General features: G+C 44.9%; 1 protein-coding gene across 1 annotated transcript in view; it reads left to right on the top strand.

Moving 5' to 3' along the window:
* Positions 1-2,184: 2,184 nt before the first annotated feature.
* The window catches only part of SPTLC1 (serine palmitoyltransferase long chain base subunit 1), a 65,435-nt gene continuing 43,876 nt past the window's right edge, over positions 2,185-23,743 (top strand). The window contains exons 1-5 of the mRNA XM_040416939.1: positions 2,185-2,446; positions 10,058-10,165; positions 11,791-11,885; positions 20,385-20,478; positions 23,165-23,237. Coding sequence (XP_040272873.1) covers positions 2,393-2,446; positions 10,058-10,165; positions 11,791-11,885; positions 20,385-20,478; positions 23,165-23,237 — 424 coding nt within the window. The 5' untranslated portion in view covers positions 2,185-2,392. The remainder of the gene's footprint in view (positions 2,447-10,057; positions 10,166-11,790; positions 11,886-20,384; positions 20,479-23,164; positions 23,238-23,743) is intronic.

Below are 23,743 nucleotides of genomic sequence, written 5' to 3' on the forward strand. Positions count from 1 at the left end.
GTATAGCTGTATCGACAGAAAAATAAAAACATTATGGCCCTTGTAACTCAGGGAAGAAAAAACAACAACCCCCTCCCCCAAAGCTAGCTACAGCACCAAGGGGTTAATCTCCTTGCCCTGTAATCTCTACAATTGCAGTGTGTACCCCAAAGAAGCTTTATGTAGTTGCTCATGCAGGGATCTCAAGTCTCCCGGAGGTTCAGGGAGTCTCCCGCTATTAGATAGCGGCTCCCTGACACCCCATGTGAAACAATATATCCCGGAAAGGTTTACTGATAGCAGAGCAGAGAGATAAGAGAAGTGACAGATGACACAGAGTTTAGATTACAGGTTGAATTAACCCTTTAGGGTCAAATTGGCTTCTCAAGGAGATATATATGTTAAAGGCATCTTCTTCTGTCTCATTCAGTAGCTATATAACTATTGAGAGAGATGTATTTTTTTAAAATACATTTACACATTTAACCCTCCATTTTAGGCTACTTTCACACTAGCGTTCGGAGCGGGTCCGTCTGATGTTTCATCAGACGGATCCGCTCCTATAATGCAGACGTTCGCATCCGTTCAGAACGGATCCGTCTGCATTATAACTTAGAAAATTTTCTAAGTCTGAAAGTAGCCTGAGCGGATCCGTTCAGACTTTACATTGAAAGTCAATGGGGGACGGATCCGCTTGAAGATTGAGCCATATAGTGTCATCTTCAAGCGGATCCGTCCCCATTGACTTACATTGTAAGTCTGGACGGATCCGCTCGCCTCCGCATGGCCAGGCGGACACCCGAACGCTGCAAGCCGCCAGACTGATGCATTCTCAGCGGATCCGCCTCCATTGAGAATGCATCAGGGCTGGACGGCTGCGTTCAGGACCGCTCGTGAGCCCCTTCAAACGGAGCTCACGAGCGGACACCTGAACGCAGGTGTGAAAGTAGCCTAAATTATATTATTTACCCCAGTGTTAAATTCACCCCCCCCCCCTGGATGCTTTTTTTCCCCCTACAGTGGGGTAGATAATTACACACAGGGTTTTAAAGAATAAACTTCCTGACTCAGACCAAGAGCCGACTCAGCGAGTCAGCAAGTGAATGGAAGCATCCCCGCATGTGCATTGCGCAACCTAAGCTTCGGTTCATATGTTTCTTGTCAGCTCAGCGAATGAACCGATTCATGTGAAAGATCCGAACTTCCCATCTCTAGTTTACTCGCAGTAAACCTTTCCGACAACCTGTAGCAGTGTCCCCTTCTCGGCGCGTGCGCACAGTGCAAGAGGAAGCCGATGCCAGCAGACTGCAACGGCGCATCAGGCTGAGCCTGTGCGCAGGCGCGGGATCTCAAAGCGGGAGGAGGGGGAGGGAGAGGCGGCGCTGGGCACCATGCATCCACAGACCTCCCCTGCTTGGGCACCTTAATTCAATGATTGACAGGTTAGTAAAACCAGTTTTTCCGCAGAATAAAGCCACAAATAGCTTTTATAAGGCCACCTTAGAAATCAGAATGCTACCCTGGACATGAGCATATGTTTAGCTCGCAGGGCTTCTAGGTGGTGACAGAATCCCTTTAATCATATACATAAATAGGATAATTTGGGGCAGGGTAATGAGCCCCGTCCTCCACACCATAGAGCAAAGTGTGCAGATACTGCATATGTCTGGAAAATGTAGTAAAAAGTTTGTGAAAGAAAAAAAAAAGAAAACCTCCCTGAAATGAGAAGTGCACCTCCCTGAAATGAGTTTTTGCAGGTTGGGATGTCTGCTCATATAAGGCCTTGTTCACACATCAGTACATCGTGGACATGTTCTCCACGGTCATTTCCATTGATTTCAATGTGTTTATTCACACCCCCTTGTTTTTCTAATGACCAGAGGTAGAACAACGGAGACATGAACATATAACTTGTGGACCAAACGCTCACTGAAGTCTATGGGTATGTGAAAACCACTGACAGAATACTGAGGGCCTCCATCTTTGCTCTAGAAATTCCTGTGGCATAGGGTCAGCACACAGAGACCCTTCACAGACGTCATCAGCGACTTGTGAAGAGGCCTAGCTCCTGCCTGCCTAGTGCCTATAGCAAAGATTTCTATCTAACCGCCTGAATACGTCCTCCAATCAGCGCCTATTTCTGCTTCTTTCCGTTACCACAGCAACAACACACCCGACTCTCACGTCTTCCACTTCCGGCCTCTCCTCACAGCCAGCAGCAGCAGAGGCCCCGCCCTATTTCCTTTGGATACTGGGATTGTTGCCTAGTTTCTTCCGTGTGATGACGTCACTTAGTAACCGCCAATGTCCACGAAGCTTCTCCCAGAGCCCCGCCCACCGACCTCTGTCACTTTCAGTCCAGGAAGCGTCCGGCTTCTCGTAGCTACGCTACGGCCTCGGCCTCTCCGGAATCATGGCGGCGAGTCAGCAGTGGGTGTTGGTGGAGATGGTGCAGGCGTTCTATGAGGTGAGTGGGTCCAGCTGAGGAGGGGAGGCCACTACTTCTGCGGGTCGGCGTGCCCTGCTCTCCTCCTCGGTCAGGGCGCTGGTGATACTGCAGTGACTTCCGTGTCAGGTGAGCAGGGTGACGGGCAGTACCACCCTGAGGCAGCATGCGGGTGGCCACGTCTACCTCCATAGGGTTTCATTCAGTTACTCTTTAGGGCTATTCCAGTAATGTCAAGTCAGCCCCTGTCCTAATGCTGGGGCAGTGGCAGGTAGAGCATTCACCTCTATGGGACCTGCTGGGACTAGCTGCCATCTATAGCTATCCCCTGTCCTAACTTTTATATTACCTGGCTGAGTACCCTTTAAAGGGAACCTGTCACCAGGATTTTGTGTACAGAGCTGAGGACATGGGTTGCTAGATGGCCGCTAGCACATCCGCAATACCCAGTCCCCATAGCTCTGTGTGCTTTAATTATGTAAAAAAAAAAGATTTGATACATAAGAGTCATATCTTACTTGTGTGACCAGAGAAGAGTCATATTTTCAAGCTCTGACTCATCTCAGGTTAATTTGCATATGTATCAAATCGTTGTTTTTTTTCACAATAAAAGCACACAGAGCTATGGGGACTGGATATTGCGGATGTGCTAGCGGCCATCTAGCAACCCATGTCCTCAGCTCTATACCCAAAATCCCGGTGACATGGCGTTTATTTATTTAAGTGAGTTAGGGTCCATTCACACGACCGCAAAATGGGTCCTCATCCGTCCCGCAATTTTGCTGAACAGGTGTGGACCCATTCATTTTCAATGGGGCTGGAATGTGCTGTCCACATCCGGATCCGCACTTCTGTTCCGCCAAAAAATAGAACATGCCCTATTCTTGTCCGCAATTGCGGACAAGAAAAGGCTTTTTCTATGAGAGTGCCGGCGATGTGCGGTCAGCAAAATGCGGAATGCACATTGCCGGTGTCCGTGTTTTGTGGATCCGCAATTTGCGGGTACTTTCACACTAGCGTTATTCTTTTCCGGTATTGAAATCCGGTAAAGGCTCTCAATACAAGAAACGCATCAGTTTTGTCCTAATGCATTCTGATTGGATCAGGATGTCTTCTGTTCCGTCCCTTGTACAGTATTTTTTCTGGCCCAAATCCCGGAACACTACCGCACTTGCCGGATCCGGCATTTATTTCCATTGAAATTTATTAATGCCACATCCGGTACCAAGTGTTCCGGAAATTGCCGGATCCAGTTCTCCGGTCTGACATGCGCAGTTCTTTCTAGCTTTGAAAAAATTAAATACCGGATCCATTATTTCAGTTAATACCGGAAAGACGGATCCGGTATTTCAATGAATAAGTTTAACAGATCCGGAAAAAAAGATATGCGTTTGTCTATGGATTTCCGGATCCGGCAGGCAGTTCCGGATTCTTCTAACGCTAGTGTGGAAGTACCCTTAGTGCGGTCCACCAGAGCAGACGGCGCCCTATGCAGCAGCTCCCCCTGTGTTATCTGTGTGGCCCATGTAGGACACCGGCAAAATTCCAGTGTCTCTGATCGGTCAAGCCCCTTAGGCCACCTGCGCACCTTTTTCTGCGTGGATTCCCGTGTGCACAAACCGCAGGCTATTACAGTACCAGCGAAGTGTATGAGTTTACACTAACTTCATGTACACTTTGCAGATTTTTTCAGTGTGAAAATTGACTAGTATTGCGTTTTTCAAATTAAATATCTTGTCAGTTATGCATCCGGTTTTAGCCGCAGATTTTACCCTCTTCGATGGAAGGGTGAGATCTGCGGCTAAATCGCATCAAATCCGCCCCAGAAACCGCTGTTTGACATTGCGGATTTAGGTTCGTATGTGCTGCAGAAATGCAAATAAATCCGCACGGAAATTTGTGTGGATCATATGAGCATTCGCCCGCACCCGTGTGCAGGCGGCCTTAAAGGGGTCGTCTCATCACAGATGTCCCTTTCTGGGAACTGTGACCACGTGGCTCTGTCCCCTCGGTGATCTGCGGCCACTCCTGCGGTGAATCTTCCCATTGACGTGTACTTTGGTCTGTATACGGCGCAGTACTGCTTCTAGCTGGAGTCGTAGTCCTAATGGCTCAGTATGAAGGAAGGTTGTCCTATTGATTGGTCTTCAGGAGGATCAGCTCTTCTTCCAGTTATGGTATGATTTGATGATTGATCTGAGGAGCCGTGTAAACCTTTCTTCCCCAGTGACAGGGCGTCTACGTTTCAGCTTCCTAAAGGGGGCGATTTATTAAAAGTGTTGTAAAGGAAAATAGGCTCAGCTGCCCAGAGCAGCCAATCGGATTCCACCTTCCGTTTTCTGGAGCTTCTTTGCAAAATGAAAGGTGGGTTCTGATTGGTTGCTATGGAAAACGGCACCAGTTTTCCTTTAGACCACTTTTGATAAGTCACCCACATGCTTACGACCATGTCCACGTTGCAGATACCTTCAGTGTGCAATCCGCAGTTTTCTCCCTGTCAGGGCGAGTTCACACGTCAGTGGTTGGGAGCCAAAACCAGGATTGGAGCCTAAAGAGGGAAGGTATAAGGGAAAGATCTGCTCCTGGTTTTGGCTCACAATCACTGATGGAAATCACTGATCAAACGCTGACGTGAACTAGGCCTCATAAGCCGAAATGTCCATTCTTGTCACCAAAGCGGACAAGAATAGGGCATAAGCAATAATGTGCAGAACAGTTATACGGATGCGGACAGCACACGGACGCCATCCATGTGCTGTCTGTTTTCTTTTTTGCAGCCCCGTATAAATGAATTGGTCCGTGTCCGATCATTTTGCGGACCACAGAATGCATACAGTTGTGTGCGTGAGGCCTCATACCTAGGACTGAGTCTCCCCAGAAAAGTAAAAGTCCTGTCAGTTTGGTCCCAGGAATAAAGCCCGTATTACACTGCCCGATGTTTCTGCAGATAATCGCTAATGAGTGCTCGCATGAATGCACGTTAGTGTAGTACTGCCGCCAATTGCCAGATAATCGAGCAAACTTTCGATCATCAAGCAATCCAAATCTTTTGACATTTTAAAAGATCGCTCCATGTATTAGCAGCAGTCTCCTCCACTAGAGAGCAGGCAATTGCCGGGACAGAACGCTTCCGTCCGGACAATCATCTGCCACATCGGGCTGTATAATACATCTTAAAGGGGATATCCAAAGTCTAAAATATCTCCCAGTGCCCAGGCCCCTCGTATTCTTTATACCTACCTGCTCCCCAGCACTCACGTCGCTCCGGATACCTGCATGGCCGCTGCTAGGTAGGCTCATACTCGTTGCGGTCTGCTATTCGCTGCAAGAAATCCCCCCGCCTCCAACCAGTGCTGCTTTTAAGATCTGCTGCCAGCGGCAGACTGGGAACTTAAAGTGGCGTTGGGAAAAAAAAGAAAAGTGGCGCCATGTTGTTGTAGGTGGGTCCAAAGTGACAGAAGGTGGGGCAACAGAAGTAGACAGGCCCACAATACCATACAGCAGAACAAAATACTGCCCCAGCACAACCAAATACCACAGTGCAGCACAAAATACTGCCCCAGTACAACCAAATACCACAGTGCAGCACAAAATACTGCCCCAGCACAACCAAATACCACAGTGCAGCACAAAATACTGCCCCAGCACAACCAAATACCACAGTGCAGCACAAAATACTGCCCCAGCACAACCAAATACCACAGTGCAGCACAAAATACTGCCCCAGCAGAACCAAATACCACAGTGCAGCACAAAATACTGCCCCAGCACAACCAAATACCACAGTGCAGCACAAAATACTGCCCCAGCACAACCAAATACCACAGTGCAGCACAAAATACTGCCCCAGCACAACCAAATACCACAGTGCAGCACAAAATACTGCCCCAGCAGACACAAATACGATAGTGCAGCACAAAATACTGACCCAGCAGACACAAATACGATAGTGCATACTACTACCACCACAGCAGAACCAAATACCACAGTGCAGCAAAAAATATTGCCCCAGCAGAACCAAATACCACAGTGCATACCACTGCCCCAGCAGAACCAGATACCACAGTGCAGCACAATGTACAGCTGCCCACGCCACAGTATGAAACTAAAGATGGCAATACAGTAGAGTTCAGGAGGGCACCTCCTCCCACTTTACAGCTACATAAGTACTTGTTGCTCCAAAATAATTTATTCTTACTGCTGAGAGCATCAGATTGTTATGTACCAGACTGGCGGCCATGAGGAGGCCTTGAGTGGGCATTGGCCAACTGAGAAACTTCCCTGTAGGGTCTATGGCAAGTCCGCCCCTGTTCTCGGCATGCCTTGAATCTGCAGTAGATTTTTTTACCCTGTGAGTGAATGGGGCCTGTAAAACCAAATTCACTATTATTTTAATGTACTTTCCGTGTGAAAAAGGAGTGGAGAGACTAAGGCCTCTTTCACACGGGCATTGTGGGAAAAGGTGCGGGTGCGTTGCGGGAACATGCACGATTTTTCCGCGCGAGTGCAAAACATTGTAATGCGTTTTTCACGCGCGTGAGAAAAATCGGCATGTTTGGTACCCAAACCCGAACTTCTTCACAGAAGTTCGGGTTAGGTGTTCTGTAGATTGTATTATTTTCCCTTATAACATGGTTATAAGGTAAAATAATAGCATTCTGAATACAGAATGCATAGTACAATAGCGCTGGAGGGGTTAAAAAAATAAATAATTTAACTCGCCTTAATCTAATTGATCGCGCAGTCGGCATCTCTTCTGTCTTCTTCTTTGCTGTGCACAGGAATAGGACCTTTGATGACGTCACTGTGCTCATCACATGGTCCAATCACATGGTTCATCACCATGGTGAGGGACCATGTGATTGGATCATGTGATGTGACGTCACCACAGGTCCTTAGCTGGCAGCTGAACATTACAGAAGAAGACAGAGAACCGCAACTACGCGATCAAGTGGACTCGGTGAGTTAATTTTTTTAATATATTTTTAACCCCTCCATCACTATTTTACTTTGCATTCTGTATTCAGAATGCTATTATTTTCCCTTATAACCATGTTATAAGGGAAAATAATACAGATCGGGTCCCCAGCCCCATTGTCACCTAGCAACCATGCGTGAAAATCACACCGCATCCGCACTTGCTTGCGGATGCTTGCGATTTTCACGCGGCCCCATTCACTTCTATGAGGCCTGCGTTGCGTGAAAAACGATGAATATAGAGCTTGCTGCGATTTCCATGCAACGCACAAGTGATGCATGAAAATCACCGCTCATGTGCACAGCCCCATAGAAATGAATGGGTCAGGATTCAGTGCGGGTGCAATGCGTTCAACTCACGCCTCGCATCCGCGTGGAATACTCGCCCGTGTGAAAGGGGCCTAAGGGTTAGATTACTTATCTCCCTTGTGCCTGAAAAGTGGTGTTAAAAAGTTGCAAACTATGTGTTTGCAACTTTTAAAAAAAATATAGCATCTCTCGTATTTTACGCCACCTCGCCACTTTCCTTGAAATGGGGTGTGGCAAGGGTGGGGAAGGGGCATGGTCAGTCTCTCCAAACAAGAATAGGCATTTCTATAATCGGGACCAAGAAAACTGGGGGATGCACATGGCTGGTATCCATATTTTGCAGATCTGTGGTTTGTGAACCGCAAAACAGCAATGGTCGTGTGCTGAGGCCTAAAATGAAGTCAATAAGGCCTCTTTCACACGAGCGTGACGGATGCGTTCAGGGTGCGTTCAGTGAAACTCGCACCATTTTGCAAGCAAGTTCAGTCAGTTTTGTCTGCGATTGCGTTCAGTTGTTTCCGCGTGGGTGCACAGCGTTTTGATGCTTTTTTCATCAGTGAAAAATGCATTGCATCCGCAGAATATAGAACATGCTGTGATTTTCACGTAACGCAGTACTGATGCGTGAAAAACAAATGCTCATGTACACAGACCCATTGAAATGAATGGGTCAGGATTCAGTGCGGGGGCTATGCGTTCACGTCACGCATTGCACCCGTGCGGAAAACTCGCTCGTCTGAAAGAGCCCTAATATGAGCGCTGTACATGAGCGCTGTTTTTCCACGCATCACTTTTGCGTTGTGTAAAAATCGCAGCATGTTCTATATTCTGCGTTTTTCACGCAGCCCTTGCCTCATAGAAGTGAATGGGGCTTCAGTGAAAAACGCATTGCATCCGTAAGGAAGTGCGGATGCAATGCGTTTTTCACTGATGGTTGCTAAGAGATGTTGTTTGTAAACCTTCGGTTTTTTTTATCCCGGGTGTGAAAAACGCATCAAAACGCCTTGCACCTGCGTGGAAAAAAACTAAATGCTGAACGCAATCGCAGACGAAACTGACTGAACTTGCTTGCAAAATGGTGCGAGTTTCAATGAACGCATCCGGACCTAATCCGTCACGCTCTTGTGAAAGGGGCCTAAGACTCGGCTAAATGCTGGACTCAGTGTACAGTGTCATATACTATCTAGGAGCCCATGCACCGCTAGCTCTGCTTCTTCGAGGAGTCATCTGAAGCTAACCTGCAGTAAAACCGCACGCTGGCTCATTGTTTCTCCACACTGCAGTCGTTCTGTACCGGTGTCCGTATCCTGTCTGTAGAGTGCGGGTCCTACAACATGTGGAGTACATTTTTGGAGTTTCTTTGGTGATCTCACTACACAACTGTCAGGTCCTAAGTCATAGTGAGACGGTCCATTCAGTCTCATTCAGTAAGCAGGGATTTACGTCAAAAAAAAATTCATCCAAATAATTTATACTGAGTCTTTTCCCATAAAAAGCTCAATCTGCTGAGCTCCTCTGTAGCGTGCTCATTATGACAGTTCACTGCCCTTTGCCCTCGATTACAGTGAATTGCTTTATTGCTGTAGAATTCTGTACTGGGCTGGAGAGAGATTTGCTGTCTTTGGGCCCAGTGTTCGAGAATAATAGTTGATTAGGAAATGGCCACAGTCGAAAATGAGCTCCTTTATTTTAAAAGGGAACCTGTCTTCTGCTCTCGCTGAGGGCAACATAGTATAGTGACAGACCTGATTTCAGCAGTCCTTTAAAGTACCGACAGGGCGAGCCTCGCAGCACACTCCAGCGCTGCGAGGGAGATGGCCCGCTCCTGAGTGTGAGGCCAAGTTCAGATGAGTGTGTTCACTGCGCGCAGAGCGTGAATTCTTGTAGTGAACTCTGCTCCTTTGACTGGATGCCATTATAATGATTTATTATGCTGTGTGTCTCTGCCCGACCTCCACTGTAATGATTTGTAATTGCACAATGCTGTCAGTACAGATTATTACAGCTGAGGGTCCGGCAGAGACACACAGCAATATAAATCATTATAATGGCGTCCGGTCAAAAGCAGAATTCACTGTGTGAACACACTGATCTGAGACTGGCCTAACGTGAAAGAAACCTGCCAGTCAGGGGGACGGCGGAGCCATGAGTCTCATCAGTGCGCGCTCCGAGGTTCGTCCTGTCAGTACTGTAAAAGTACTGAATTGTAGCCCACAAATTGGTGAGTCTGTCACTATAATATGCCCTCAGCAAGGGCACCATCGTAGAGGTGACATGTACAGATATGGCAGTACTGGTTCCTGAGATGTGCTATTAACACTGCTTTTGCATTTTGGATTCTTTCAGGCACCTGCATATCACCTGATACTTGAAGGGTTTCTTATCTTGTGGATTATTCGTCTCATATTTTCCAAGACTTATAAACTCCAGCAACGATCTGACCTTACAGAAAAGGTAATGAAAAAAAGATCATGGCTTGTTAAAGAGGTTATCCGATTTCAGAAATAACCCCCCCCCCCCCCATCGGTAATCTACTTACCCCGCTCCCCGCGCCTCTCCTGGTCTCCACACCGCCGCTTCTCCCTGCACACCGATGAAAACATCCGGTGTCGGGGGGGGAGCGTCCAATGGCAGGCAGGAATTGGGAAGAGTCTCCCTAGCATCGCGGATGATGTTAGGGAGGCTCATCCCCGCCTGCCATTGGCTGCTCCCCCCGACACCAGATGTTTTCATCAGTGTGCAGGGAGAAGCAGCAGCGGCGGTGCAGAGACCAGGAGTGGCACGGGGAGTAGGGTAAGTATATTACCGATGGGGGAGGGGTTGTTTCTGAAATCGGATAACCCCTTTGTTGTGTAGATCGTTGCATTAATAGTTGATGTGTAAAATCTAAATTAAGCTCTCCTTAAGGGGGTTCTCCGGGAAACAAAAACCTGAAAATATAAAGAAAATGTGTCATTGTCTGGGGGGCGATCAGTAGAGAAATTAAAATGGTCGGTGTCAGATTCCTTCACATGGAATTCGTCCTAATGACAGCAGGATGCCTGAGCTAGAATGCAGAGCAGAGAGCAGTTTCTGTATGGAAGCTCCTCACAGTTGTCATCCGTTCCTGCCTCGGAGCTCACCTATCGCCCGTACTCATTGGAATGAAGGACCAGGAAAATGCCTCAAAATGTTTCTAATCTTTCTTGTTGGCTGCAGAAGCTATGAAAAGATGCATCAGAGTGATGAGCGAAAAATTTGATTTGGCTGCTTTGCCAAACTTTGACTTTGTCAATTTGTTACGAAGTACTTCGGCAGGAATCACATTCCAATGTATGTAACGGGCGATATGATGGGGACAGCGATCGTGCCACCCCTGGTTAGTGAACCCCTCAGTTCAATGCCGATAGTGGCCTCAGAGTCACATTGAGTCCTTTCAAGTGTTAATCAGGGTTTAAAATAAAAAATACATACTCGCCTCATCCATTTGATCGCGGAGAGGCCGTTGCGGCCATCTTGATTGAAGAAAATGTGCCAAATCTTGTGCGCTGACATGATGACGTCGCCACATCCTCAAAAGAGATTTGGCACGCTTCCTTCAATCGAGATGGCCGTGCGCTGCCTCTCTGTGATCAAATGGATGAGGTGAGTATGTTTTGTTAACCTCTATTTCAGATAAAAAATTTTAGTTACCATGAAGCATGAGGAAATTTCCTGAAATTAAATTCGTATCTAAGTTCGCTCAAACTAATTAGAGCAGTGGGGTCAGCTTTACCAGGGTGTTTTTTTAATTTTTTTTTTTTTTTTTTTTATAAAGTATTCAGGTCACAACAAAAATTCCCATACATATCAATTCTGCCATTGGTCACCTGACCATTGAGATTTGTTCAACCCTGGAATAAGTGCCTATTCACACACAGCAGATTTGTTGACGAAAATGTTGCTACTGAAAATACGTTCCACTCATCTGAATGGGGTTGTTTCTACAGCACCTGCATGGATTTCTGCAAATGGCCTGTAGATGAATAGGACAATTAAAGCATTTTCTGCAAAAAATCAAATGAGATTTTATAGACATCATTTTGTTATTGGTTTTGCAGGAGAAGGAAGAGTTAATTGACGATTGGCATCCTGACCCTCTTGTCCCTCCTGTCTCTAAAGATCACCCAGCCCTCAATTATAACATTGTTTCAGGGTAAGTGGCTCCTTAGTCTGTATTTTGAGCACAGTGGGGGAGATTTATCAAAAATGGTGCAAAATAGATAAAGTGGAGTAGTTGTTTATTGGAATCAGTCAGTTTTCACCTATTCCTTTTTAGAGGCTCTATTTAAAATGAAAGCTGCAATCTAATTGGTTGCCAGAGCGACTGCCCCACTTTTCCCTTTCAACAGTTTGGATAGATGTCTCCAGAATTCCTCAACGGGCGAGATCTACACACACCCTACTGTCTTACAAACATCAGGCCTCGTTAACTTAGGGCATCTATATTTGTATTTATTTTATGCACTTATATAGCGCTACTATATTCAGCAGCGCTTTTACATACATTAGCATCCAACTGTCCCCAATGGGGCTAACACTCTAAGGTCCCTATCAGTATGTCTTTGGAGTGTGGGAGGAAACCGGAGAACCCGGAGGAAACCCACGCAAACACGGGGAGAACATACAAACTCCATGAAACAACACCGAAAAAGCTGACCATTCATGATACAGGCTTGATCAGTATTGGCAGTGCCAAAGCCTGAGACCACTATAATATCGAAGTAACCATAGGAAAGTGATAGCTACTGACTTGTGGCCATCTAATAATCTTTAGCTGTTTGTCAGAAGAGTGAGTAGAGCTGAGCCCCTTGACATTTTACCAAGTTTTAAACTTGAAGTCAAGAGGTAGAGAGAGGACAACTCAACCTTAGTGACTGTAAACCAGACTTCGAACAATTCAATACCAGCTGAGTATTTAAGATTTTCAAAATAACATTTCCATGGTGCGGAAATTTTGTGGGTGAAAATTGACCTGCCATGTGAATTTTGCTATCTGCAAAATTGTTTGTGCGGATTTAGAGTGCAGGTTTAAACTCCGCTTATGAGGGGGCACCATAGCAGTCTGTTTTACACAGCAGACACTCGTAGACAATGTTCATGATCGGCGATGATGTCGATCACACACATTTAACCCCTCAGATAATGTAGTCAATTGCGACTATGGCACCTGAGCGGTGAAACTCCAGATGCGCTGCACTCCTGAAGCCTGAATGGCTCCCCCGTGCCAAGAACAAGAGAGCCGTTAAGTTGCTATGGCAGCCTCAGGCCTGGAGTCTGAGACTTGTCATAGCTGCAAAGCTCCATAGGAATCTCCCACAGGTTGCAGTGTTAAGTCATTGCAGTCGTTATGCAGTGTTAAATTAACCACCTCAGCCCCCAGTGCTTAAACACCCTGAAAGACCAGGCCACTTTTTACACTTCTGACCTACACTACTTTCACCGTTTATTGCTCGGTCATGCAACTTACCACCCAAATGAATTTTACCTCCTTTTCTTCTCACTAATAGAGCTTTCATTTGGTGGTATTTCATTGCTGCTGACATTTTTACTTTTTTTGTTATTAATCGAAATTTAACGATTTTTTTGCAAAAAAATGACATTTTTCACTTTCAGTAGTAAAATTTTGCAAAAAAAACGACATCCATATAGAAATTTTGCTCTAAATTTATAGTTCTACATGTCTTTGATAAAAAAAAAAATGTTTGGGTAAAAAAAAAATGGTTTGGGTAAAAGTTATAGCGTTTACAAACTATGGTACAAAAATGTGAATTTCCGCTTTTTGAAGCAGCTCTGACTTTCTGAGCACCTGTCATGTTTCCTGAGGTTCTACAATGCCCAGACAGTACAAACACCCCACAAATGACCCCATTTCTGAAAGTACACACCCTAAGGTATTCGCTGATGGGCATAGTGAGTTCATAGAACTTTTTATTTTTTGTCACAAGTTAGCGGAAAATTATGATTTTTTTTTTTTTTTTTTTTTTCTTACAAAGTCTCATATTCCACTAACTTGTGACAAAAAATAAAAAGTTTTATGAACTCACTATGCCCATCAGCGAATACCTTGGGGTCTCTTCTTTCCAAAATGGGGTCACTTGTGGGGTAGTTATACTGCCCTGGCATTCTAGGGGCCCAAATGTGTGGTAAGGAGTTTGAAATCAAATTCTGTAAAAAATGACCTGTGAAATCCGAAAGGTGCTCTTTGGAATATGGGCCCCTTTGCCCACCTAGGCTGCAAAAAAGTGTCACACATCTGGTATCTCCGTACTCAGGAGAAGGTGGGGAATGTGTTTTGGGGTGTCATTTTATATATACCCATGCTGGGTGAGAGAAATATCTTGGCAAAAGACAACTTTTCCCATTTTTTTATACAAAGTTGTCATTTGACCAAGATATTTATCTCACCCAGCATGGGTATATGTAAAAAGACACCCCAAAACACATTCCTCAACTTCTCCTGAGTACGGGGATACCAGATGTGTGACACTTTTTTGCAGCCTAGGTGGGCAAAGGGGCCCATATTCCAAAGAGCACCTTTCGGATTTCACTCCTCATTTTTTCCTGAATTTGATTTCAAACTCCTTACCACACATTTGGGCCCCTAGAATACCAGGGCAGTATAACTACCCCACAAGTGACCCCATTTTGGAAAGAAGACACCCCAAGGTATTCCGTGAGGGGCATGGCGAGTTCCTAGAATTTTTTATTTTTTGTCACAAGTTAGTGGAAAATGATGATTTTTTTTTAAATTTTTTTTTTCATACAAAGTCTCATATTCCACAAACTTGTGACAAAAAATAAAAAGTTTTATGAACTCACTATGCCCATCAGCGAATACCTTGGGGTCTCTTCTTTCCAAAATGGGGTCACTTGTGGGGTAGTTATACTGCCCTGGCATTCTAGGGGCCCAAATGTGTGGTAAGTAGGTAAATGACCTGTGAAATCCGAAAGGTGCTCTTTGGAATGTGGGCCCCTTTGCCCACCTAGGCTGCAAAAAAGTGTCACACATCTGGTATCTCTGTATTCAGGAGAAGTTGAGGAATGTGTTTTGGGGTGTCTTTTTACATATACCCATGCTGGGTGAGATAAATATCTTGGTCAAATGCCAACTTTGTATAAAAAAATGGGAAAAGTTGTCTTTTGCCAAGATATTTCTCTCACCCAGCATGGGTATATGTAAAATGACACCCCAAAACACATTCCCCAACTTCTCCCGATTACGGAGATACCAGATGTGTGACACTTTTTTGCAGCCTAGGTGGGCAAAGGGGCCCATATTCAAAAGAGCACCTTTCGGATTTCACAGGTCATTTTTTACAGAATTTGATTTCAAACTCCTTACCACACATTTGGGCCCCTAGAATGCCAGGGCAGTATAACTACCCCACAAGTGACCCCATTTTGGAAAGAAGAGACCCCAAGGTATTCGCTGATGGGCATAGTGAGTTCATGGAACTTTTTATTTTTTGTCACAAGTTAGTGGAATATGAGACTTTGTATGAAAAAAAAAATAAAAAAAAAAATAAGCATTTTCCACTAACTTGTGACAAAAAATAAAAAATTCTAGGAACTCGCCATGCCCCTCACGGAATACCTTGGGGTGTCTTCTTTCCAAAATGGGGTCACTTGTGGGGTAGTTATTCTGCCCTGGCATTTTCCAGGGGCCCTAATGTGTGGTAAGTAGGTAAATGACCTGTGAAATCCTAAAGGTGCTCTTTGGAATATGGGCCCCTTTGCCCACCTAGGCTGCAAAAAAGTGTCACACATGTGGTATCGCCGTATTCAGGAGAAGTTGGGGAATGTGTTTTGGGGTGTCATTTTACATATACCCATGCTGGGTGAGAGAAATATCTTGGCAAAAGACAACTTTTCCCATTTTTTTATACAAAGTTGGCATTTGACCAAGATATTTCTCTCACCCAGCATGGGTATATGTAAAATGACACCCCAAAACACATTCCCCAACTTCTCCTGAGTACGGCGATACCAGATGTGTGACACTTTTTTGCAGCCTAGATGCGCAAAGGTGCCCAAATTCCTTTTAGGAGGGCATTTTTAGACATTTGGATACCAGACTTCTTCTCACGCTTTGGGGCCCCTAGAATGCCAGAGCAGTATAAATACCCCACATGTGACCCCATTTTGGAAAGAAGACACCCCAAGGTATTCAATGAGGGGCATGGCGAGTTCATAGAAATTTTTTTTTTTTGGCACAAGTTAGCGGAAATTGATATTTTTAATTTTTTTCTCACAAAGTCTCCCGTTCCGCTAACTTGGGACAAAAAATTCAATCTTTCATGGACTCAATATGCCCCTCACGGAATACCTGGGGGTGTCTTCTTTCCGAAATGGGGTCACATGTGGGGTATTTATACTGCCCTGGCATTCTAGGGGCCCTAAAGCGTGAGAAGAAGTCTGGAATATAAATGTCTAAAAAATTTTACGCATTTGGATTCCGTGAGGGGTATGGTGAGTTCATGTGAGATTTTATTTTTTGACACAAGTTAGTGGAATATGAGACTTTGTAAGAAAAAAAAAAAAAAATTCTGCTAACTTGGGCCAAAAAAATATCTGAATGGAGCCTTACAGAGGGGGGGGATCAATGACAGGGGGGGTGATCAATGACAGGGGGGGTGATCAATGACAGGGGGGTTGATCAATGACAGGGGGGTTGATCAATGACAGGGGGGTGATCAATGACAGGGGGGTGATCAGGGAGTCTATATGGGGTGATCACCACAGTCATTGATCACGCCCCTGTAAGGCTTCATTCAGACGTCCGGATGCGTTTTGCGGATCCGATCCATCTATCAGTGCATCCGTAAAAATCATGCGGACATCTGAATGGAGCTTTACAGGGGGGTAATCAATGACAGGGGGGTGATCAGGGAGTCTATATGGGGTGATCACCACAGTCATTGATCATGCCCCTGTAAGGCTTCATTCAGACGTCCGGATGCGTTTTGCGGATCGGATCCATCTATCAGTGCATCCGTAAAAATCATGCGGACATCTGAATGGAGCTTTACAGGGGGGTGATCAATGACAGGGGGGTGATCAGGGAGTCTATATGGGGTGATCACCACAGTCATTGATCATGCCCCTGTAAGGCTTCATTCAGACGTCCGGATGCGTTTTGCGGATCGGATCCATCTATCAGTGCATCCGTAAAAATCATGCGGACATCTGAATGGAGCTTTACAGGGGGGTGATCAATGACAGGGGGGTGATCAGGGAGTCTATATGGGGTGATCACCACAGTCATTGATCATGCCCCTGTAAGGCTTCATTCAGACGTCCGGATGCGTTTTGCGGATCGGATCCATCTATCAGTGCATCCGTAAAAATCATGCGGACATCTGAATGGAGCTTTACAGGGGGGTGATCAGGGAGTCTATATGGGGTGATCACCACAGTCATTGATCATGCCCCTGTAAGGCTTCATTCAGACGTCCGGATGCGTTTTGCGGATCGGATCCATCTATCAGTGCATCCGTAAAAATCATGCGGACATCTGAATGGAGCTTTACAGGGGGGTGATCAATGACAGGGGGGGTGATCAGGGAGTCTATATGGGGTGATCACCACAGTCATTGATCATGCCCCTGTAAGGCTTCATTCAGACGTCCGGATGCGTTTTGCGGATCGGATCCATCTATCAGTGCATCCGTAAAAATCATGCGGACGTCTGAATGGAGCTTTACAGGGGGTTGATCAATGACAGGGGTGTAATCAATGACAGGGGGGTGATCAGGGAGTCTATATGGGCTGATAACCACAGTCATTGATCATGCCCCTGTAAGGCTTCATTCAGACGTCCGGATGCGTTTTGCGGATCTGATCCATCTATCAGTGGATCCGTAAAAATCATGCGGACATCTGAATGGAGCTTTACAGGGGGGTAATCAATGACAGGGGGGTGATCAATGACAGGGGGGTGATCAGGGAGTCTATATGGGGTGATCAGGGGTGATCAGGGGCTAATAAGGAGTTAATAAGTGACGGGGGGGGGGTGTAGTGTAGTGTAGTGGTGCTTGGTGGGACTTTACTGAGCTACCTGTGTCCTCTGGTGGTCGATCCAAACAAAAGGGACCACCAGAGGACCAGGTAGCAGGTATATTAGACGCTGTTATCAAAACAGCGTCTAATATACCTGTTAGGGGTTAAAAAAAACACATCTCCAGCCTGCCAGCGAACGATCGCCGCTGGCAGGCTGGAGATCAACTCTCTTACCTTCCGTTCCTGTGTGCGCGCGTTCACAGGAAATCTCGCCCATCGCGAGATGACGCATATATGCGTGACTCTGCGCAGGGCTGCCACCTCCGGAACGCGATCCTGCGTTAGGCGGTCCGGAGGTGGTTAAGGTGACTTAAAAAAAAAAAAAAAAAAAAAAGATTTTAAAAATAAAAATCAACCCCTTTCCCCATATTAAAAATAAACAATAAAAAAATGCCTAAACTACCTAATATAAGGATATTTATCCTGTACTGTGAATGCTGCAACAGAAAAAAAACAAATGGCTTATTAGCTGTTTTTTCTTCTGTTCGCCTCCCCCTAAAAAATAAAAAGTGATCAGAGGGTCATAAACAATTCAAAATGGTGTCACTGAAAGCTACAGATCGCCCTGCAAAAATTACCCCTGTAGACACAAGTATAAAAAAAAGTTATAGCAAAATTTTAAGCATTAAAACTACCAAAAAAACAATATAAATGTGATGTTCTGACTTGGAGAATGAAGCTAACCGGTCAATTTTACCACATGGGGAACGCCATAAAAAATTAAATCCATAATACTATGGCAGAATTTAATTATCCCCCCCCATCCCCAATTCCACCCCATTTTAAAAAAAAATTCCAGCTTTCGACTACATCATATGAAATAGTAATTTGTGCCATTAGAAAATAGAACTTCTCAGCAAAAACAATCTCTTATATAGCTATTTGAATGGAAATGTATGGCTACGGCCATAAGGGGCACGGAGGGGGGCGCTGTTACCTTGACTTGAAGCTCAACTGGAAAATAGTGTGTGCAGGGGATCATTAGAAACACACAGCTGGCTACTTTAAGGTACTGCTTGCGTTTGGGATGGTTTTTGGTGGTGACGGGTTCGCTTTATGGAATCATAGGTTTCTCTGACACTCAATTATGTGTATTGACGTAATCAAAGATTTGTGAAGTTCCCTATAAAAAATAAATAAAATAAAAAAGTAACAATTTTCAGAAAAGCAATATATTCTCATAAAAGCGTTGTGGCAAAAAATGTTGCAAAAAATACATCTCTATGGTATTGTTGCAATGCGGACAAGAATAAACATTTTCTATTAAAGGGAACCTGTCACCTGGATTTTGTGTATAGAGCTGAGGACATGGGTTGCTAGATGACCGCTAGCACATCCGCAATACCCAGTCCCCATAGCTCTGTGTGCTTTTATTGTGTAAAAAGCGATTTGATACATATGCAAATTAACATAAAAGAGTCCTATCTTACTTGTGTGACCAGAGAAGAGTCATATTTTCAAGCTCTGACTCATCTCAGGGTAATTTGCATATGTATCAAATCGGTTTTTTGACACAATAAAAGCACACAGAGCTATGGGGACTGGGTATTGCGGATGTGCTAGTGGCGATCTAGCAACCCATGTCCTCAGCTCTATACCCAAAATCCTGGTGACAGGTTCCCTTTAAGTGCCGGCGATGTGCGGTCCGCAAAATGCGGAACGCACATCACAGATGTCCGTGTTTTGCGGCTCCGTGGATCCGCAAAACACACACGGACGTGTGAATGGAGCCTTAGAGTGTTTGAAGACGAGCTCATATTCAAATTAGATCCCAATTTTCTCCCTAAGGTGGTTTCTACTTTCCACAGGTCACAAGACATTATTATTCCCTCGTTTTGTGCCAACCCCAAAAACGAGCAGGAGACAAGATTTCATCATTTTGATGTTAGAAGAAGTGTACTTCATTATCTAAATGTCACCAGAGATTGGAGGATAGATAAAAACGTATTTATTCAGTTTTCCGGCCCAAATAGGTGTAAAAAAGCGGCAAAAAGCTCTATATCCCGCTGGATTAGGTGTGCCATTTCTGAGGCCTATAGAGCCTCTGGTAAAGAAGCTCCTCCATCCCTCAGAGCCCATTCAGTAAGATCTGTGTCTGCTTCCTGGGCCAAGAGAGCCTCTGCGTCTTTAGAACAAATTTGCAGAGCAACCACTTGGAAGAGGGCTCACACCTTCACCAAGCATTATAGGGTTGATGTATTTGCCAATGAGGACATGGCCTTTGGACGCAAGGTCCCCTGAAGTTTACTTTGTTAGTTCTCAGTATGTGCTGTCATGGAGACGTCTGGGGAAATGAATATTACACTCACCAGTAATCGGGTTTCCTGGAAGTCTCCATGACGGCACATATATTCCCACCCTTTTGTTGATCATTTTACTTTAATTTATTTTCTACCCCTTTTTCCTGGTTCCGTTAAAATACACTGGCGATGAGGGGAAGGGGTGGGGTTTTTAAACCTCTTTGTGTTTTTTCCTGTCCTATCGGAGGAAGTCAATCTCAGTGTGTGCTGTCATGGAGACTTCCAGGAAACCGGATTACCGGTGAGTGTAATGCTCATATCTGTATTATTAATTTTTATTTTTTTTCCTACAGCCCACCAAGCCACAAGATTGTTGTCAATGGAAAAGAATGCATCAATTTTTCATCCTTCAATTTCCTTGGCCTTCTTGATAATGATAGGGTTAAGGTTGGTAAAATCCATGTTATGCTTCTGCAGTGTGTAAGATAGCTTTAAAGGGAGTCTGTCACCTCCCTATGGCCATATACAGCGCTTACATGGCTCTGTAGCACACCTATACAGGATTGTAACGGTACCTTTGTTCTTTTCTTTAGACTTGCACAAGCAGGAAAAACGAAGTTTAATTCATATGCAAATGAGCACTCACAAGTGCCGAGGGGCGGCGTTCAGTGTGTAGGTGCCCAGGCTGCCCTGCCTTCTTTTCACTTTACTCCTTCCCAGCCTCTTCCTATGCCCGCCCTCCAAGTCCTTTACGTCATCGCTAGGTCCGGCCAAGATCCCACGCCTGTGCACTGCTTTGCGGGGCTGGGGCATGTGCACGGTGATGCCCATTGTGGGCACTGCATCGCTTCACCTAGTGCGCATGCCCTCGGCCGGACCTATCGATGAGGCAAGAGACTTGGAGGGCGGGCAAAGGCAGAGGCTGGAGAGGAGTAAAGTGAAAAGAAGGCAGAGCAGCCTGGGCACCTACACACTGAACGCCGCCCCTCGGCACTTGCGAGTGTTTATTTGCATATTAATTAAACTTCGTTTTTCCTGCTGGTGCAAGTCTAACGACAAAGACAAACGTACCGTTACAATCCTGTATAGGTGTGCTACAGAGCCATGTAAGCGCTGTATATGGCCATAGGGAGGTGACAGACTCCCTTGAACATTATTGTTGTACCCGTGTTATTTGAAGTCACATCAGTACAGCTATAGTTCTTATTATGCAGAGTTTGAAACAGTTTTTTTCTTTCTTTACTAATTCTGAATATTAGACATTTTTGCACTACATTTTTTCCAGAAGATTCAAAATACTTCTCTTACCATTTTTGAGGAGTATTTTTAGCTGAGGAGAAGAACGAAAATTGCAGTAATTCAAATACCTAATACGTAGGCCTACATAATGTTAATGGCTTGTTCTCATCTGCTTTGGAGGCTCCGTTCGGGGCCTCTGTCGCATATTTTATCAAAAAGACTGGACAAAAAGCCTTGCATGCAGGACTTTTTTGTCTGGTAAAAAGACAGGATCCCGAACGGAAACTAAACGGACTCCATCATGGTCAATGGAGTCTGTTCAATTCTGTTTGGGTCAGTTATGTGCCCGATCCAGCACCTCCATTATTTTCGTTGTTCTGTCTGATTTAACGGCGCAGAAGAACAGAAATAAATAGTGATGGTGTGAACGCAGAGTTTGGTATTTATGCTCCATACACTCAAACATACAGTCCCATGTAAATAACCTCTGTCTCCACCTATCAGCTTCTCCAACATACAGTCCCATGTAAATAACATTTCTCCCTGCCCTCCAGCATAGGGTTAATAAGCTCCTTGTTAGGGGTCTGGAGTGAAAGCACCGCAGGCAGTTATCCACTTCTCCAGCCAGAATCCACTTTAGCGCCACTGCCGACATGTTAATCAGTGTCCCCCGGGCACAGCTCACCGCTCCCTCCTACTCTCCTGTTTGTTAGCCTGGGAGCTAACCCCTCCTTCCTTGTGAAGTACAGCTATTATTCCCCCACCAGCTGCTCCCTTCTGCAGGGCACAATTTCGCTCCATATCCAGCACCCCTCCCAAACCGTCCAATAACAAAACTCCTCACTGTACGGAGCTTTCTTATTGGGCATTTCAGACACCTCCAGCTTCACTTCTCCTAAACCTTATTGGTATCACCACATCCAAATAGGCCATATATATTCAAATATAACAATATTTATCCTGCATGATAAATACTGTAGTGGAAAGAAAACGAAATGCATGATTCACTTTTTTTTTTTTTTTGTCATCTTGTTCCCCCCCCAAAAAAAAAATTGAAGAAAAGGTCGCAAAAAAATTGTACCGATTTAAAAACTATAGTTATCCCTGCAAAAAAAAAAAGTCCTCACACTGCTGTAAATTAAAACATAAAAACAGTTAAAATTTGAAGTTCTGCCCAGATGAGCTGATGCAGAGAAGAGAGGAAGGGTTTTGGGACAGAATTATGCAGTTTTTAGGGTACAGAGTGAAGCTAAAAAATTCATTGAGACAGGACTCATCTCAGGTTAATTTGCATATGTATCAAATCGTTTTTTTTACACAATAAAAGCACACAGAGCTATGGGGACTGGGTATTGCGGATGTGCTAGCGGCCATCTAGCAACCCATGTCCTCAGCTCTATACACAAAATCCCGGTGACAGGTTCCCTTTAAATATCTCCTGCTGAGAGATGTTAGAAGATGTGATTGGTGGTAGTCTATATCCTGTTATCCCCTGGGCTCTCAACCTTATAGCATTTAGGTTGTCTTTATACTACTCCATTTTTTTTATTTCAGCCGAAAGCATTCGTAACTTTTTAATTTTTGTATGTAATGATTGATTGTAATGGTTTATTGTGAATAGAGATGAGCGAATTTCATATTTTCCCCTGCTTAACGGAAATGGGACGGATCCGTTATACAGGCCATAGACTTCTATTATGACGGAATGAATAACGGAATTCCTCCAAAGGCATTCCGTTATGCATTCCGTCATAGAATTGCGCTATGGTCCGTGGTAACGGAATCCATAACGCAATTCAGCTTATACCAGTAAATGAAGAGTGAACGTATTTCAAAATATGAAATTCGCTCCTCTCTAATTGTGAACGTATCTTTTTCTGCCTGTATCTTGCAGAGTGCTGCATTGGCATCGCTTAAAAAGTATGGTGTTGGAACATGTGGCCCAAGAGGTTTCTACGGTACATTTGGTAAGTAAAAATGAAAATTTGTTAAAATAAAAATGATTAATAAACTCTAATTGTCCATAGCAAATGTATATGATCTGTGTGAGCAGTGAGTGTACTTGAAGCCTCTGGACCACGGGGCAAAATCTGTGCAGCTGAATATCATGACATGGTAGCACATATTACTTCTGTACATGCACCCTGAAGTACCCTGGCAGCTTCTGCAATAGGTATGGCAGGGAATTAGGGTTGCAGCATTGATAAAGACATCAATTTAAATAACATTTCTGCTGTCAGTTGCGGTGATGATCTGTAGCTTCCATGGTAATAAAGCATACATGTATGCAGGGGCAGTCTGGCCATAGACCCTACAGGAAATTTCCCCAGTGGGCTGATGTCCATAGGGCCACCTGAGCCCTTCTCACTGTTGCTGGCCAGGTACATACTATTAGAGGAACTAGACTAGGTAGAGCTGGCCTGGTGTTTTGGCTTACATCTCACTGCCTAAGCCCATATCCATATTAGAAAAC

The sequence above is a fragment of the Bufo bufo genome, chromosome 2, assembly GCF_905171765.1.
Source record: "Bufo bufo chromosome 2, aBufBuf1.1, whole genome shotgun sequence".
Taxonomy (NCBI): domain Eukaryota; kingdom Metazoa; phylum Chordata; class Amphibia; order Anura; family Bufonidae; genus Bufo; species Bufo bufo.